At 39.2% G+C, this 17,250-nt stretch overlaps 1 protein-coding gene across 1 annotated transcript; it reads left to right on the plus strand.

The window, feature by feature from the left end:
* The first annotated feature begins 4,134 nt into the window (after positions 1-4,134).
* LOC103378591 (forkhead box protein B1-like) lies at positions 4,135-5,501 on the plus strand. The gene has a single exon (XM_008309860.3). It carries the CDS (start codon positions 4,532-4,534, stop codon positions 5,456-5,458), a length of 927 nt encoding a protein of 308 aa, XP_008308082.1. The 5' UTR covers positions 4,135-4,531; the 3' UTR covers positions 5,459-5,501.
* Positions 5,502-17,250: the final 11,749 nt, after the last annotated feature.

Consider the following 17,250-nt stretch of genomic DNA (forward strand, 5'->3'; position numbering starts at 1 on the left):
AATCTTTCGCTGTGAACGAATCATTCTCCGTGAACTAATCTTTCGCCGTGAACTAATCTTTCGCTGTGAACGAATCATTCTCTGTGAACTAATCTTTTGCCGTGAACTAATCTTTCGCCGTGAACTAATCTTTTGCTGTGAACGAATCATTTTCTGTGAACTAATCTTTCGCCGTGGACTAATCTTTTGCTGTGAACGAATCATTTTCTGTGAACTAATCTTTCGCCGTGGACTAATCTTTTGCTGTGAACGAATCATTTTCTGTGAACTAATCTTTCGCCGTGGACTAATCTTTTGCTGTGAACGAATCATTTTCTGTGAACTAATCTTTCGCCGTGGACTAATCTTTTGCTGTGAACGAATCATTTTCTGTGAACTAATCTTTCGCCGTGGACTAATCTTTTGCTGTGAACGAATCATTCTCTGTGAACTAATCTTTCTCCGTGAACTAATCTTTCGCTGTGAACTAATCTTTTGCTGTGAACGGATCATTCTCTGTGAACTAATCTTTCGCCTCGTTCTCGCAGATTCGTTTCATTTGTCACGCGAAAGAGCTCGGGTCTTTTTTGCTCTCATTCATCTTCACATTGTGGTGTGTTTTTACTTCTTAGCTTTTCGCATGGTTCTAATTCTTTAGGGCATTTTGTGTACTTTGTAGACTTTGTCAACGGAAGCAAACCATGTTGCCTTCAGTATTTAGTGTCGTAGAACCGCAGCCTTTTTTACAACGCCCACAATAGGGCTAGTTTTAGTAGATTAGCTAGATTAGTTTGCAGAGTAATTAGTTCGTAGTGAAAGATTAGTTCACAGCCATAGATTAGTTTGCATAGAGTAATTCGTTCGTAGTGAAAGATTAATTCGCTGAGAGTGATTTGTTCGCAGAGTGTGATTTGTGACTCGGGAGTCGCGAATCTTTCATATGACTCGGGAGTCACGTTCATTTTGAACGAATCACTCGTGAACGACACATCACCATTGCACAGAGATCTCACGTTGACCATGATGATAGAAGGTACAGATGGTTTATACCTTCTTTTTTGGCCCGGCATAAAACGCCAGATCTACATCCCCTGCGCTTTCATCTCAACGCAGTCGGGATGCCCGGTCTCTCGTTGAGTAGCACAGATCTGTTGCGTAACCCCAGCAGCTGGTCGTATCGCCGTGTACGGTATTAAACAGTTCGCAAAGTGTTAAAAAAATAGAAAACGACCTAGTAGGTTGTGGAAACATGAGAAACCCACGTATACCCATCTGTTGTGAAAAACAAACACGAAAAGAAACAAAATTACACATACACAGGGTAGAGTTGCTGCAACTTCCAGTTTGAAAATGTCACGTTTGTTATTTTCATACTAACAGCCGCTAGAGGGCACTCTAAGCTTGTGTACCAGTATCTGCTACACCTGTACCACAGATTAGATAGATAGATAGATAGATAGATAGATAGATAGATAGATAGATAGATAGATAGATAGATAGATAGATAGATAGATAGATAGATAGATAGATAGACTGATGTACGGATGAACATACTTTATTGATCCCCGGCTGGGAAATTACAGTGTAGCAGCAGCAGCATTACATACAGAGACAGTAAGAAGCAATGACTTAATGAGGTAATGACGTGTGTATAAAATGTTAAGATAAGTAGTATACACTGTATTGGTAAAATGAATAGGTAGGTAGAGAAGCCCAAGTATAAAATATACAGATGAACAAACATGTTGAAAGTAGTGCAGAGTAATGTGTCTAGTGAACAACAGCGTGTGTGAACGTATGTGTGTGTTCTTTGCCCTGTATTATGTACGTATGTATGTGTATGTGCAACTTACACATACATACGTACTTTCGACAAAAAAATTTACGACAAAAATCCTCCTTCCGTTTTCTATACAACCAACACCAAAGGTACATTTAGGAAACAAATGAGAATGGGTCTCATTAAACGTTTAAACAGATGCAGCTAATATGGGCACATTTGGTCACAAGCTGAATATTATTTATTTCTAGACCGAACATCTAACTTAAAGGCGTCTACAGCTCTGTGATTAAATGAAAGGAAAAACGTTTTCTCTTCTTTTCTGCCAAACGTCTGTCCGTTTTCATAGAGAGCGCAGTGCATAATTAATATAATTTGTAGAATGGCGATTGTCAAGAGAAGCTGAATAGATAGTCAATAGTTGGCGGTATAGGGTAACAGTTTTGTCCAACCCAGTATACGCTTTAAACACGATGCTAATTAGTAATGAGGAAAAGAGACTCTCAAATTGTGTCTGCTTTTATGCTGTTTATACTTTTTGTATTTATATGTGTAACACATACAGTATATATAATACGGCCATAATAGTACACATAAATAGTATATACGTCATATTATTATTTTTTAAAAATATTATCAATACAAGGTATAGCAAATTTAAATAATACAAAATACCACAAATCACTAATCAAATAGTTTTGAAGAAGAATCCCAGTGGCAAAATACACCGACAATACGGTAGGTATTTTATTTACCTGTTGCTTTGTGTTTGTGCTGTCACAAACATATATATATATATTTTTTTTTTTCTTTGCGCGATGTCTTTCTCTCTCTCCTCTTTTTTTAACATGTACGAACCCAAATAATTTGCGTCGGTTTTGTATTGGTCTTTTGGCTGATGTTATCAGATGGTGTTTTATTCACGTAAAAGGTTAAAAGCCTCAGAAATTCCGAAAATAAGGTTTACGAATTATGGGAATGAATCATAATTGAATAATGAACGATTATATGCCGCAATTCCTCACAGAATTTACACTAAAAACACTCCTAAAATGCATAAAATATGCAACTTTCTGCTTTATTTAATCACCTGTCAGTTAAGTTTATTTATTTGTTTCAAAATAATTGGAAAACAACATACCTCACAAAAAGCCATACTTATTTAAAAAATAACATTTTATAATAAAAAAAAATGCGTGCATCTTAACACAAGAATTTCCCAAACATGGGATCAATAAAGTTCAAGTTTTTATTATTATTATAAATTTTGACTTGAGCGTGTTTATCATTATTATAAATTTTGACTTGAGCGTGTGCCTCCAAATCATGTAAGGTCGTATTATCAAATCATAGTCAAATAAAAGTGGCTCATGTTTTTTTAGCCCCCAGACACCACACACACACACACGAACTCTGGAACCAACGTGGGAAAAATAAAGCATTAGTTACAGCCCTCACAAAATGATTATTAAAAGCACGAGCTGTGTAAATAAGAATATAAATACATTTTCTAATTCGAGTGTTAACTGCAATATTAGTGTAATAATATTAATAATAATAATAATAATAATTCCCTTTCTGGTTGTAGTACGACTTACCTTACTGTGTTGACACATAATGCATTAAAATATGCAAATGAGAACTATGGCATAATAATGCGGATTTCAAGAGACCTGAAATATTAATTCAAGTCTGAACAATCTTTTAAAAATATTATTATTATTATTATTATTATTATTATTATTATTATTATTATTATTGCGCTTGTTGAATGTTTTAGAATCCAAAAATAATCACGTAGTTTGAAAAACAACCCAATTCAATTCGATTTATACGACAGGTCCTGTCCGTCTGTCAATTTATATTTTTCCAAAACATCAACTACTCGGAATTGTTTTCCCCTCTTAACCTGAATTGTGACGCACGTGCCACGTGTAAATGAAAAGGTGTCCTCGCCGATGAACACTCAAGTCGACGGTGGCTGAGGGACGGTGGACACTCGCTCGCTCTTTTTCGGAGTTTCTTAATTAATGTATAATTAGTAACAACCTATAACCAGAGCGTTTGGCCGTAACTATGACGTAACGGTAGGACTATCTAACCATATCACCTGTTCTCATCAAGAATACATGCAGTTCACACCATTATCCTAACTTGAACACACACACACAGTTTCAGTAACAAGGCTTGACCGACAACCTTAGAATTATCTCTGCTAATCTTGCCTATTTCAGACTCAGTGACTTTGAAATAAAAAAAAAAAAAGAATGGTTTCATATCAATTACGGTAGCGAATTCTTCTCATCCCTCTCCTAGTCCTCAAGGCCCCCTCCTCCCCTCCTTTTTCTACCTCGTGTCCCTCTGCTTACCGACTGAAATCATCTGACGGTGAAGGATTTGTCCACTAAAGAAGCTTCTCGTGTGCGTTACATTCTTTTCCGGGAGCGCAGATCAACTCGCAGCCCGGACATATACACGTACAGCTGGATATAGAGCTGGCGCAGCCGCGCAAAGGGATAACGACAATAGTGTTCACTGTTGACACATGCGAGGACAGCGGGGGGGAGGACAACTTCAACGCCTTTCAACTTTTTTATCCTTTGTTTTTGGAGACATCCTTGTGTTTAAAATTAAAGAAGCATTAACAACCAAAACGGGGCGACTTGACGCATCCGCGCAAAGTTATGAGGAATCAGGACTTTATGACCAAAGTCTGCAGAAAGTAAGAAAACACTACGTAAGAAAAGTGTCTACGGCCGTTTTGATTGAGTAATGCCTCGTCCCGGAAGGAACACGTACAGCGATCAAAAACCTCCGTACTCTTACATCTCACTGACAGCCATGGCCATCCAGAGCTGCCCCGAGAAGATGCTTCCTCTCAGCGAGATTTACAAATTCATCATGAACCGATTTCCGTACTACCGGGAGAACACGCAGCGCTGGCAGAACTCTTTGCGCCACAACCTGTCATTCAACGACTGCTTTATTAAAATTGCTCGGCGCCCCGACCAGCCCGGTAAAGGCAGTTTCTGGGCTTTACACCCAAACTGCGGCGACATGTTCGAGAACGGGAGTTTCTTGCGACGCCGGAAGCGTTTCAAGGTGGGCAGTGTGCTGTCTATAGATCCACTAGAGTCCAATACACCCCAGGACCGTGCACACTACCTGCAGCAACAGCAGGCCAAGCTGGGACTCACCGCGCTGCATACGTCTGCGTGCGCCGCGCACCTCCCACAGATGTCGTTTGGGTACAACCGGAACTCCTCACCACAACCGTCCAGCTTCAAACACCCGTTTGCCATCGAAAATATCATCGCCACGGAGTACAATATGTCGTCTATCACCGGGTTATCACTGACCAACCAACTGGTCTCAGGCTGGTCCCACACGTACCGCCCCCGGATGATGGACACCGCTGCTCCAATCTCCATTGTAACCAGCGACTATTCGTCTTACAGCTCAGCGTTCAAATCAATCTGCCACGGCGGACATACTCTCCCTGCGATCCCGGTGCCCATCAAACCCATGCCCGCTGCGGCAGTGCACGGTTTGCCCGGATTTCCGACTCACATTACGGCCCTTTACGCAAACTCGCCACAAACTCTGAGTCCGACTTCTCCAGCAACGGGCACCCCGGCCGCGCGGGGGGAGACGCTGCCCTCCTTGGCTGCGCTGAAATCCACCGTGGCGGTGCACTGAGTGTGGAATTTATGATAAAAAAAAAAAATTATTGTCGTTATTAGCCCCCCCACCGACCCCCCACCCGGAAATAATACCTAATCCTGTAAAGACATTTTACAGCAGTGTTAAATTATGCCATTATTTTTGTGTTTTCATCGTAATTTAAGACTGTGTTGTTTTCTGTCATTTAAAAGAAAAGGCCCAGTTACCCGAGAAACTGTCGCATTAGTATTAATTAATATGTAGAAACAAATCCATTTTGGGAAATGACCATTTATTTTTTGTTAGATTATGTACATCTTAGTACATCTAAAATCAATGCAAGTGAGCTTTTTAAATAAATTGTTTATACTCCGTAGTTCAGTGCTTATACTTCATCTGCGTGTGGGGGAAACACTTCTGATACTATGTTTCATCTCAAATGATTGTCGAAAAACCTAAATATAACAGTCGAGTTTTGCTGGGTCCAAGTAGATTTTCGTTCATTGTGGTCCAAATCGATGCTCATCTTATCTGATAGTATGTTTCATCTCAAGTGATTGTCGAAAAACCTAAATATAAAAGTCGAGTTTTGCTAGGTCCGAGTAGATTTTCATTCATTGTGGTCCAAATCGATGCTCATCCCCACGATTTGGTGACAGACATCACGTTGGTCATGGCTCTGTCTAGATCATTCCATCCACCCAAATCATACTGCACCCTATACCAATCCCCCCCCCTGAACCTTCCTGGTGAGTCCACTGGAAGGTGCCAACCGCCCTAACCGGGATTCGAACTTGCCCACACCAATGACAGAGACGTTACCTCTGGACCAAAGCGCCACGCCATTGCCATTGCAGTTCGTAAATCCAAAATGTATACAATAGTTTTCTCCGCTTTGTAATATGTTAAAAAAATATGTATATTGTGTGTTTTTTAAGCTTTATTTTCTCTTTCAACATCAGAATAAAATCTGAATGTCTCTCTAACTGTTAAAAACAGAATAAAATGTGTAATATAGTAGTGTGTTATAATAGGTTTTTTTTTAGTCCTCTTTCACTCTTTTTTTTTTTTTTGCCCGAAAAATAATTTTCAAGGATTAGCTTGTTTGAAATTATTGCCATATTCTTATCAATGAATACGCGGCTTTAAAGTCACTAAAATTGAACAATTAGTGCATTTTACAATAGAATCACTCTTTATTTTGCTGCTGTTTACTCTATCTGGGAAACAACACAAATAACTGCTATTGAATTCTGTAAGTTATGTTTGAAAAAACAAATTTTTTCATAAATGAAATACACGAATTTGGTGGTACATCAAGATCTGGGTTTGTAAATTAAACTCAAAGATTTTTTGAAAGAAAGAAAAAAAATGCACATACCTGGCAGCACAGTTTACAAGCAGTATCATCCAACTTGAATAGAATCACAATTTCTCAAAAATAAATATTTGTTTTACTGTGTATAGCATTAGAATTGAATAAATGCCCGGGAGAGTGTCAGCCTCGATTTCACCGAATCAAAGGTCACGCAATCATACATGTTGCAGTTCTAACATGCGATCTATAACTTGACTCATTTAATGCCTGTAGATGTTTACTTTTTTTTTCTCTAAGATTGTAACTTATATTCCAATTTTTTTTTACTCGGATATGAACACAGTACCTGTAGTAGTTTAAGGTTTAGTAAAGTTTACTTCATTTTTCTAAGATTGTAACTTATATATTCCAATTTTTTTTTAACTCGGATATGAACACAGTACCTGTAGTGTTAAGTAGCAATGCCGTTTTTTAAACCACAGCGTTGAAGACATTTTTGCCCTCTTTTGAAACTTTTAGGCAAAACGTTACTTCTTCGACCTTGTGAGCCTTTAACGATTTGCTTAATGTGATTAATGGCGTCTCAGAGTAGTTTTTGTTTTAAATTATGAACTTAACTTGTGTTTTGTCCTGAGCTTACGTTGGGTTAATTAAGACGTGAATAGAGGCACCAAGACTCTCTCTCTCTGTCACTATGCATATATAGTCTTTGGCATATATATATATAGTCTCTGTCACTATACATATATATATACATATATATATGTGTGTGTGTGTGGTAGCAAAGCTAAACCTGTGTTTAAATGTGTACTCCGGCTAAAGCTAATACTAACTTATATGTTGCCTAAGCAGCTGCGGAGCTTGTCAAATGAATGCGTAATCTTGAAGACACACAGGTACCAATTAAGTTAGTGCTTAACTTGTGTATGTAAATAATGTGTAATCTTGAAGACACCAGGTACCGATTAAGTTAGTGCTTAACTTGTGTATGTTAATTAGTGCTGCCAATTGTTCGATTGAATGAATTCTCCTCAGAAAAAAAATCACAGGGTGGATGTGGAGTAATGTGAATAGGAGTGGTACTGATTACTGATGAAGACAAATCAACACATTCCTAAATACGAGGAAAACGGTTCCGTATATTGCTGGAGGACAGCTGGACCAAAAATAACACCATGGTAGGTGTTTGTTTTCTGCACCTGTTTTTTTTTTTTTTTGTTTTTGTTATGAATCCAATGATGTAAATAATAATATGGAGAAATGTCAAGAAACTATAAATAAAGCATCGCTTCATTGACTTGCTGGATTTTAGTCATTAATGCATTTTGACGTGGCTTGTAGAGCAAATCAAGAGTTTTTCGGGAGACAAAGAAGGTCGAATGCGCAGAAGAAGGGTGAAGTGTGGCAGCAGTGAGCGTCGCCTCACTTTTACGAGTGAGGCGACAAAACAACTGACTAAACAGGGCAGTTGGTGCATGCCCATTGCCGGCTCTCTTTATATCACCAATATACGTGTGTTTGATAACATGTGACCTACGCTATAACGCCCATGAATGCTCGAAGACACTGTTTTATAACCTTTTTAAGCCAGGTGGTACACTTTTTCCATTGAAAAAAATAACGAGGCACACCACCGGCCGAAAAAGTTTCAAAAAAAAAAATTAAACTCTGTAACCAATATTACCAATATAAAGTCATTCTCATCCAAATGTCTTTAATAGGAATCAAATAAAGACAAAGAAATATATTGTGAGCGGAATCATTTCAAGGTTGCCACTTTCCACACGTTCGGCCTTGCGTTCGTGCGTTCAGTTATTTTAGATGATGATAAAAAATATCTTCCAGGTATTCCAGCCCTGCTTGTCTCTTATCACTTGCAAGCAGCTTTGCATAATCAGACCTCTCATTTGTCAGGAACATTTTAAGTTCCACACTGACCAGCACCTTGCCGTCCGACAACCATCGGACCTTCATAAGAAACAGCAAGGCTTTAGGATCCTCTCTCATTTTGATGTGACCCCAAAAAAAAAAAATCACCTCTCCTGTTTCCTTCCTGGAAACGCCTTGCAAAATAGGACGTTTTCCTCTGATTGCATCTTCCCTCCACAAATTGCACATTGGCCAAGAGTTGAGCATGTTCACTAGTATCGACTCGTGAAGTTGCAAATTTCTTTACTGATACGGATCTTTTCCAAAACCACAGCCTCCTATATATAATGGCTTTGCAGGCAGGAAGTATTAATGTCTCTGCCACAGTGTGGGACTTTTTTGATTTAGCTACGAGTGGTAGCTACCTTTGTTTTTCTCTCGAAAGTTGTCCGTTTCTCCGTGTGTTCACACAGGCGAACAAAATAATCTGCATTCTTGATTTGAAGCAAAAAAAGTGTTTTGTTCGGAGATGGCGTTTAACCTTATTTGGGACCAGAGCACTGTTAGCACCGTATAGCTTTTCACCACAAACCAAGCACAACGGTGCTGTTGCATCCCCCACGGTGAAAGTAAATACATTGCCTGGAGACTTTGCTCAAGCTCACCGTCTTTACTTTCTTTTGCCCTCCACTCATACTACCTGCCTTCCTCTGGGTCCGAATTTTGTCCAGGGTTCAGTTAGGAGTTAGCATTTTTTTTTTCCTTTTTCAAAAACTATCTTCTTCTTCTTCTTCATCACTATCACCGTATAGCCTCGCTGGCATCAATGCCACTGTCACCGTCCCCTGTCACATCGATGCATCGCCAATTCTCTTGTTTGAAAGTACAAGGCAATTGCAAAGTATTACGTAGTCACTCTGACAGTCAATAGACAGCACAGACGTGACTCGTTTTTTTTAGACCATGGAGGTGAAATTGGATATTTTCTCATATCTCCCCAAATAACCTGCTACTTATATTCCAAATTTTAGGATAAATGTTCCAATTAAGGTCAAAATTGAAAATATAAGTTTCTATTTTGTGTTTATATATGTGTAAATCTCTTACATGTTGCCTTCTGAACAACAAACTTTAATTGGTACTCTTCCTATATTCCACCAGGTCACTAATTCGGCACTGATTGGACTAATGCCCATATCCCTTAAAGTGTGGTGAATTTTTTTAAAAAATGAAACGCGTTACATTTTTAAATAGAAAAATCTTGGGAATTTGCACTGACTTAAACAGCCCTGGTTAAATATATGTCCCTTAAGGTGCAAAATGTGTTTGTCTTATATTGCAGAAAAAACAAAACCTTACAAAAAACATCACATGATTTTTTTTTTTTTGTCTTTTAAATTTCAGTTCAGACAAATTTGGTCTTCAGACTGAATTGGAGACTGAAGGAACGTCTTGAGACTTGAAACATTTCTGATGAGCTTATCAAGGGTTAGAAGGTTTAAAAAAGTGGTTTGCACACTCCTGGTTGGGGATGAGATCCTGCCTCAGGTGGAGGAGTTTAAGTCACTTGGGGTCTCGTTCGCAAGTGACGGGTGGATGGAACGAGAGATTGACAAGCGGATCAGTGCCGAGGTCGCTGAATCGGTCCGTTGTGGTAAAGAAGGAGCTGAGCCAAAAGGCAAAGGTCTCAATTTACCGGTCAATCTACGTTTCTAACCCTCACCTACCTATGAGCTTTGGAACAAGATCCCGGATACAAGCGGCCAAAATGAGTTTGATCCGACAGCCAGAGGAGTCAGCTGAGGTGGCTTGGGTCATTTACATCGCATGGCCCCCGGACGCCTTCCTCGTGAGGTGCTCGGGTCCTGTCCCTCTGGGAGGAGACCTAGGGGAAGACCCAGGAGACGCTGGCTGGGCTGGGAGTGTCTTGGGGAGAGTGTCTGGGGAGAGAGAAGTCTGGGTGTCCCTACTCAGACTGTTGATCCCGCGACCCGGGCCCCGGATAAGCAGACGATGATGGATGGATGGATGGATGGATAAATAAACAAACAACAATAAATATACACATATACTAATAAAGTATATTAGTATGATAATAATAGTACTATTAAAGTACTAATAAAGACTATTGTAGGAGCCATGAATGTAATTGTCTTTTGTTTAATGGTTAAGGACTGTTTTGCTGTTGCTTACTTTGAGTGTTATTTAGTTTATTATTATTATTGTTTAGCTTATTATTGGTTATTGGTAGCGGGTCACGTGATTATAGGTGGGATCCAGCATCTGGCCCTCGCCTGTTGCTTTTCTTTTGTTTGAGAGAGAGGAAGATTGGGGGCTGAGCTTGAGTTGCCATGCATTTTGTTGACCGCTAATTTCTTGTATTTCTGTATTTCTTTAATTCTTCAGAAGAAATTAAATTCTACAGGCCAGGATTTCACAATGAGTTAGTCAATTCAAAATTCATACATTTGTATATATTATACTATATTGATTCCATATTTGGGAAATCGTTTTGTTAGCAGCAGATATAGCTGTTATCAGGCTGCCCCTAGCAAGCGCCAAACATGTGGTTCCTCTGGGAATTGAACCCAAGATTCTCTGATTTCTGCTTCCGAGGTAGGTGTCCTAACTGCTACACTATAGAACCAACTATGGAAGCAGGCGTGCTAACCGCTAACACTGCGGAACCGACAGGAAATTTTGTAAGCTTCTGTATTTTTTTTTCGGCTCTCCTATAACAACAAAGTGTTTATCTTGCCCTGTGTGACATAGATGTGTCGAACTATATCATGCATTCACAACGACGCTGATGTAGGTTGATCTGTGATGCCTAACTCGTGCTGCTCTCAGTGCAGTGAGCATTTTTGGGTCACTGATGAAATCAAACATATTCACCTCTAGCCGAGATAAAAGATTTATCTAGATCTTGGAATTGTCTGGGGTGCTGACAGATTGTGTTCTTGATGATCTGCCCAAAGCCCAGAGGAAAACTAACACACAAAGAAACAAGGAGGCACAGTTTAGGAGGCAAGTATAAAACTTATGGAATGATTACGATTAAATCAAGTAATAGAAAATAATTAGACCCTGATTTCCCGGTCTATAGGCCACTACTTTTTTTCACACGCTTTGATGATGTGGCCAATTTAAAGATATTTACGGGCTAACGAAGTTCATACCGCTAGCGATCTGTGACTTTTCTGGTAGGCTACTGCGTGTTATACTAGTAGTGTATGTCTGTCTGTGAATGGCTGTGTGCGTATATGTCGTGTTGAAGCGTGCCTTGGTGTGGCTGATAATAAAGACCCCAACTTCCCCGTTTCTGTTTACCTTTACTGCGGACAAGCACAAAATGAGGAGAGTTAGCTCCATAGCTAATGTTAGCTTCGGCCCTGGATCACTAAGTCTCCTCTGTGCATTCTAACTGCGGTCGGGGCCGACCGAAGCAGGAAAGAGCTAACGTGTAACCAGCCGTGTTACAGGCACTGATCGGGAAAAAGCATTTATTTAATTAAAAGTGAAAAAAAATCTTTCTGTAAAAATATCCCATGTTACAACACCTCCGGCTTATAGAGAAGTGTGGTCTATATATGTACAATTATCTTTTCTCTTTTTTTAAATTTAGTGGGTGCGGCTTATATTCAGGTGCGCTCAATAGTACGGAAATTACGATAATACACAACGATTTGATGTAATAAAACAACTACAAAAATGGTAGCTAATTTTTTTCCCCAAACCACCTAAAGCAGCTTTTTTATTACTTCGTTATCTTTTCTCTTTTTTAAATTTAGTGGGTGCGGCTTATATTCAGGTGCGCTCAATAGTACGGAAATTACGATAATACACAACGATTTGATGTAATAAAACAACTACAAAAATGGTAGCTAATTTTTTTCCCCAAACCACCTAAAGCAGCTTTTTTATTACTTCGTTATCTTTTCTCTTTTTTAAATTTAGTGGGTGCGGCTTATATTCAGGTGCGCTCAATAGTACGGAAATTACGATAATACACAACGATTTGATGTAATAAAACAACTACAAAAATGGTAGCTAATTTTTTTCCCCAAACCACCTAAAGCAGCTTTTTTTATTACTGTTATTGTGAGAGCAGGCAGTAGTTTTTAAATATTAAAACAAAACTTTTTTTTTATGTTGTTTACTATTTTAGTAGGTGTTTGTTTGTGGGTCGGTTGTTTGATCAACAAATATGCCTTAAGGGTCTGTCATATGGCTGTTTTCCATGAATATTTGGAGCACAGTGTGCATGCTAAGGAGTGTATAACTGTCAAATTGCCAAACCATATGTAGCTGTTCGTGCTTTACAAACACATTAATATACAAATTCTAAAAAGCTTCACAAGTTGGGACTTGCAATTCCCAATGTTTGTTTTGCAATTACAGTACATATTTTTACAAATGCAAATCAAGCCTTCCAACTTGCAGTAAAATGTTAGCATTATTTAAGTCTAGCGCTAAGAATTCTCTCACCAGAAATACTGAATAGGTTTGACTATTGAATGTTCCCCTCACAATGAATCTCTAACCCCTAATTTCAGGCGATAGGCCATGTTGCAACGAGCTAATTTTCCATGTAGCACCCTGGTGGTGCAGGCTAAGGCGTGAGGAGTAATCGTCTCGTCTTGTCGTACTTCATTGGCACATTACTCCTTACCTGGTGTTCATGGACTTGGGTCCGGAAGGTCTCAGGTTCACCAAGTTGCCACTGAGTTGTCTTGAGCATGACACTGTCCCCAAACACTGCTCCCCGGTCACTTAAAGCTGCCCCCTTCTCACTTTGGTGATGGGTTAAAAGCAGAGGTCACATTTTGTTGTTGTGTGTGCAGTGGTGTGCTGGGGTCACAATGACAAATAACTCTCTTTACTTTTTTTTTTTTTTTTACCTCAATTACTAAATGGAATAATTTACTATGAATTAAATAGCAGTTCACTGACTCTTCAACAATAAAAGCATGGTTCAAGCTGTGACTTCAAGGTATATTCTCCCCACAGAGAAGTTTTTTTTACACATTGTTATTGTTTTAATCACCTAAAATATGAGATGCAAATCGTCAGACAATATGTTGCTGTGTCTTTTTTCCATGAAATGTAAACCTCTGTTTAGTCTTCGGAGTGTATGAAGCATAGGACTGTAAATATAATTATTCTTCAACTCCTCAGTTTTACCAGTGTGTGCGAGAAATGACACACAGCTGTACTCTATTTCGTGGATGATTGACTAGGGAAGGTAAAATAAATTACTGCGGTGGGCTCCTCACAATCATTCTTATAAGTCAAACAGCCATTAAAGGTTGCGGGAACTCCTGACCTTCACAATCTTACTGAGGAGAAAAAAGTCAATGATGTGTACAAAACCTCCAAGCGCCTCAGCAAATTATGATCAAATATGTCTGGGTGTTACCTAAACGTGAATGTACATCTTTGATGGATGTGGGTTAACCGAATCATTTTCCCCGAGGGCTACAGAGCATAAGGCTTTTGACGCAGTGAATGCTTTAAAAGTAATGGGAAGCTGTGAAATGTAAAGAACATAAACAAAACAAAGCAGACCTGAGTTCCGTTAGAGCAGCTCACGTAAACCACGGAAATGTTTTTTTTTTAAAAACAAAATCTGATCTGATTTGAAACGCACACATCTTTAAGAATTGACTGATCGGAATATTTAATAAGCGGAATTTTGGAGAGGTAAATAATAGCACATATGATGGCAATGAATGCAACGATCATTAGGACCGAAACATTATTCATGAGAATTTTCTCTAATGTGATTTCTTCAAACTACTTCACCAAAAATGTAAATATTTATTTAAGTGCAACATTACAGAACACATCCATTGGGAAACAACTTTTTTTGAGGACTATATATCAGTATATATCATTTTTTTTCTATGCTTTAGTAATGTGGCAGATGTGAAGTCTGATGATTAAAAAATCAAACAAAGCAGACTTAATTTTCTGGAAAATGAAAAACATTTTTACACATGGGCTTTTTGTTTGAAAAGATAAACTGATATGAATTAAAATTCTGAATCGAATTGTGTTTTGTTACTATCCCTCAATGGCCGTTCGACTTCTCATGTTATCTTGGGATTTTGGGGAAATGATAGTTTGTGTGAGTTCAGTGTTTCTCAGAAGTTATTATAATGTAAAGTTGTGGCACAATTCAAATGTTTTTCCACATAATCATATTAATATTACCTTTTTTCCCCGTCCCGTTTCTCCCTGGAAGCGTCATTAGTCACAAGTATAGAGTTTAATAAGGAATGTGCATGACATACTGCATAGAGTTTAAAATAGAATTGGGCGACGCTCTCAGGGGTAGTTAGTAACTACTGCAGGAATCAAAGCCAGCTACAAATTATCCTGGCAATATTCCTCACTGTGAAGTAAAGATCATTGCACTTGCCTCCATACATTTCCGTGTCTGCTAACTGCAAAACTTGTCTCCAGATATGTTGTGAAAATACAGACTGGTGGTCCGCCTGCTGGGCATTGCTGCCTGACGCACCTCCACCAGTGCCTTTGTGCTGACGTGCTCATCCGAACACCTCCCTGGGCCCCACTAGTGCCTGGGTGTCACTAGTGGTGCCAACTTACCTCAAGGGTGATTTCCTTGGTATGATCACGGGGTGGGGATTAGGGCTATTGCAAGGGAATTATTGGGGTCATCCTTAGATTTACCTTAAGGGTAAGAGAAGGGACTGAGGTAAGGGATGGGGTGGAATGGGGTGCCTTACTGGACTATGGCTTTTCCTGATTAGCTGGCTGTTTCTTATAAATTGACTATCTTATTGTAAGACACATCTTCAGTAGCGGACCTTGGGGTTATCAAGTGTTTCGGCCATTATCACTAGACACTCTCCCCCTAGGAAGGCCCAGGGTTTGTCAATATTGCTTCCTAACTTAGTTTGATGGGCTTTTTTGCGCTAGAGCTACAGTTTATTATTTAATTATGCCTATTGTGTTTACGGTTGATTATTGTGGGGTAAATTTATGTTGAAGTGAATGGGTCACGCTTTGTTTGGCCCCCAACTCACCTCTTCCCTCCTGAGCCACAGCCAAAAGCTGCCCTTCTCTGCCTCTTCTGCCAGTTCCCTCATGGCTTTCCTGCGCCCTGCTCCTGTGCATCCCATGTCGCGGAGCAGTTGCGTACAGTTGAGGACCCGACAAACCCCCTGCATCCTACTTCAATGGGGCACATGATGGTTTTCCAGCCAGCCTCTTTGCGCTCTGCTGCCAAGTCTGCGTACTTTGCATGTTTCCGCTCGTTGGCAGCCTCCATGCCTTCCTCCCATGGGACGGTAAGCTCCACCATCACAATGGTCCTGTGTGGTTCTGACCATACTGTATGATCAGATCTGGCCAGAGCGAAGTTTCTGTGACTTTTAGTTTGTTACTTTTTTTTAGTGTTTTAGTTCCTCCATCTTGTTTAAATCAGCAAAACATTTGGGAAAATTAATGAATTTTGGTTTAGATTTTTTTCTTTAAAAATGTTGTTACTTTTTTTGTATAATTATCTTATGGTTTTAACAGTGACTCTTTCTCATTGCATCCAGATATGGCGCTATCTTTTATAATCAATTCAACTTTATATTTATTGTGGAAAGTCTAAGTTGAAGTAAGCCTTCTTATTTTCTTATTTATAATCATTAATGAAAATCACGATGTCAGAAAGTCTTCTTCCTCTTATCGTCTCAATTGATTTGTGTCACTTCCTGTTAGCGAGCCGCATCATTTACAACCCTGTTCATATCTTCATTGGCCAGCAAAATAATTCTGCAATAAATCGTGCGCTATGTCCTTCACAGTTGTCATTGCCAGACCATAAACAGCATTTATAACAATTTGAAGCAGGGCTATGGTAGGTGTTGGGAACTGCTTAGTATGCAGAACAGATTAAATGGGATGGGTCTGCTCACAGCCACCACACCCCTAATGACAAAAGGATTCATGGGAAATGTTTTACTGCCCACCCATTCATTGCTAGGCAGTTGATCTTTATCATGAGAGAAGAAAATAACAGGAGATTTCAATATCTATCTATCTATCTATCTATCTATCTATCTATCTATCTATCTATCTATCTATCTATCTATCTATCTATCTATCTATCTATCTATCTATCTATTTTCCATCCATCCATCCATCCATCCATCCATCCATCCATCCATTCCTGTCTGTCTGTCTGCTTGTCTGCCTGTCTGTCTGTGTATACATGTATGTATGTATATACTGTGGGGCTTCAAGATACAAGTGTAATCTGTTCCACAACACCTTATTAAAAATGACTAAAAAACCAATTCATTCGTTCCAGCCCCAGAAATATACTATTAATTAATTAAAGTAAAATCCCCAATCGACCCTAACAAAAAAATAGATATAAACAGATGTATTGATAATATAAAATAGTAATAATTATGACAACATTTTATATTGATGTTTTAAAAATGGGTAAAATAATTACGCGAGGGACAGTGAGTGAGACAGCATGACAGAAAGGGAAAAAAAGGGAGGGAGAAAGAGAGAGAGAGAGAGAGAGCAACGGGTAAAAAATGACCAAACGGCAGTGTCGGGGCCGTTAAGCGTAAGAGAAGGTCTGGGAGTGAGGAGAGAGAGAGAGAGG

This window comes from Cynoglossus semilaevis, chromosome 5, assembly GCF_000523025.1.
Source record: "Cynoglossus semilaevis isolate Cse_v1.0 chromosome 5, Cse_v1.0, whole genome shotgun sequence".
Taxonomy (NCBI): Eukaryota; Metazoa; Chordata; class Actinopteri; order Pleuronectiformes; family Cynoglossidae; genus Cynoglossus; species Cynoglossus semilaevis.

What these genes read in the sequence shown, in the direction of transcription:
- LOC103378591 (XM_008309860.3), top strand. Translation starts at nt 4,532, where the DNA reads ATGCCTCGTCCCGGAAGGAACACGTACAGCGATCAAAAACCTCCGTAC.